We start from the raw sequence: 2,603 nt of genomic DNA on the forward strand, positions 1-2,603 counted from the left end.
TAGAATTTTCTGTGAAATTCCTTTAAAACGCTACTCCTTCTACAGTTTTAGTCTGATTTCAATATAACTTGAAACACAAGTAGACTACACTAAGATACATAGAATAGTGCATCGGTTTTTGATTTCGATGAACGGTGTTGCCATGGTTACTAAAAATAGAATTTTCTGTGAAATTCCTTTAAAACGCTACTCCTTCTACAGTAGACTACACTAAGATACAGAAAATAGTGCAATGGTTTTTGATAAGTACAAACCAGTAGAGCTACAGTCTCGATAGAGACTTCTGGTTATGCTTCAGTTACAAAATACATGGACCCTCGTACCAGTGCCCAGCACGTGATGCGATGTGACCTGTGTGAGACCGCTGTGGTTCAGATGCACTGTGATACATGTCCTGTCAACCTGTGTAAGGCCTGTGTGGGAGAACACATCTCAACAGGTGAAACCAAAGATCACAAGGTCGTCAAATTTCAGGACAGGAAATCCACTCTCATCTACCCTAGATGTTCATCTCATGCCAAAGAACGATGTGAAATGTACTGTAAACAATGTGACATTCCTGTTTGCAGCAGGTGCCTTGCATCCAAACAACATTTAGGTCATGAATTATCTAAAGTTTTGCAAGTTGTGGATGACAAAAAAGACATGTTTAGAAAGGAAAGAAATGAATTAAATGAGAAGATTTGTCCAACCTACCAGGACATTGCCTCTGATGTAAAAAACAGGATGAGTCAGATAAAAAAGGAATATGGAGATCTCTCAACAGCCATAACAAAACATGGAGAGAATTGGCACAGAGAAATTGACAAACTTGTCAAGAAACTTAAAGCTGAAGTTGATGAGATGAAAACCACTCAGATACAAACTCTACAGAAACATCTGGATGAAATTAACAAGACAATGTCTGACATCAAGGAAGAAATTAATTTAATGGAAACTGCAATGGACACTAATGACTTGTCAGAACTATTTAGTGTCATGTCTAGTGTACATAGATTCATAAATCTTCCACACAAAATCATACCATTGTTACCCAAATTCATTCCAGGAAAAATTCATCAAGAAGAACTATGTAGATTGTTTGGAGCCTTACCACCAAGTTCTCTAGCAACAGAAAAAAATGGCTACAGCATGAAGACAACTAAGAAATCACCAGAAGCTGGATCTTCTCCTCCAGTCAAACAGTTGCTTGATGAACCAGAGACTGTCACCACCATAAACACCACTGGGTATGAACTTGACAATGTTGCTTGTCTGAGTGATGAAGAAATATGGACAAGTGGAAATGACAGCACCATGAAACTCTACAGCATGAATCAGGGATCACTACTCAAGTCAATCACAACCAAGTCAGGGAAGTGGCCATCTGACATAGTAGTGACAAAAAGTGGAGATCTAGTTTATACTGATACCGTAGAAAGAACTGTGAACATTATGAAGAACGAGAAGATAGAGGAGGTGATCAGACTACAGAACTGGGGACCTAGTGGTGTCTGTAGTACCTCCTCTGGTGACCTCCTGGTTATCATGGACAATGATGATTGCAAAACAAAAGTTGTTTGTTACTCAGGCTCCACAGAGAAACACACCATTCTGTTTGATGATGAAGGTAAACCTCTCTATCCTTTTAATAGCTTTAAAAGATAGATAACTGAGAACAGGAACCTGGATATCTGTGTGTCTGACTTGGGAGGGAAAGCAGTAGTGGTGGTCAATCAGGCCGGGAAACTGAGATTCAGGTACACTGGACGTACTCCTGCTCTAAAGAACGAACCATTCAATCCAATAGGAATCACCACAGACAGTCAAAGTCACATCCTTACAGCTGATTATTACAATAACTGTGTCCACATTATAGACCAGGATGGACAGTTCCTCCGTTACATAGACTGTGGACTGCGTTTTCCCTGGGGACTGTGTACAGATACAAATGACAATCTGTTTGTTGCTCAGTATACAAAGAAACAAGTAAAGAAAATCAAATATCTGAAGTGAAATCTGTGACCATTATTACATTGAACAGGACAATGTTTTGTTTATAAAACTGTATCATTAATTATAATTTACTCAAAGATAATGATAACCTTTTCCACAAAAGAAACATAATATAAAGCAGTGAAGAGGTTAAGATCTGTAAAGCTCTTTTAAAATTAAAATCTCTGCATTATAATTGTATAGGTAAAGAGAAATTGATGTACTTGTAATATAACAAATAAATTGCTTGTACAGTCTACACTTAATTCTTATTTTTCATGATAGAATGAAATTTGAAATTTAGAGTAGATGCATGTGTTACACTATACATGTAAGTTTAAAATGTATGAAAGTCTAGGAAAGTAAAAAAAATAACAGTGCGGGAATGCTAGAGAAACAAAATATTGTGTTGTTACTTTTGTTTTCTAAAATAAATGATCAATTCAGCAACATACTTAAACTACATGAAATAGTTGTCACTTCAAAGAATTTAGCCCCCCCCCCCCCCAAAAAAAATTCTCTAAACTGTATATCAATAGAAATGTTCACACCTATTCTCACATAATCCGTCCACATTCAGCCTGACTTTCATTAAAAAATAAAGTTTTTAATTTGGGGAGAAGTCGATG

At 36.8% G+C, this 2,603-nt stretch overlaps 1 protein-coding gene across 1 annotated transcript; it reads left to right on the plus strand.

The window, feature by feature from the left end:
• Window positions 1–843: 843 nt before the first annotated feature.
• On the plus strand, window positions 844–1,968 carry LOC134257034 (uncharacterized; the record flags this gene model as incomplete). The annotated part of the gene is made up of 2 exons (XM_062739692.1): window positions 844–1,609; window positions 1,859–1,968. Coding segments are annotated over exons 1-2 (876 nt in total), but the record flags the coding sequence as incomplete, so codon positions are not given.
• Window positions 1,969–2,603: the final 635 nt, after the last annotated feature.

Source organism: Saccostrea cucullata, unplaced genomic scaffold (assembly GCF_032062105.1).
Source record: "Saccostrea cucullata isolate Sc308-1 unplaced genomic scaffold, CSIRO_AGI_Scuc_v1 ctg13545, whole genome shotgun sequence".
NCBI classification, from domain to species: Eukaryota; Metazoa; Mollusca; class Bivalvia; order Ostreida; family Ostreidae; genus Saccostrea; species Saccostrea cuccullata.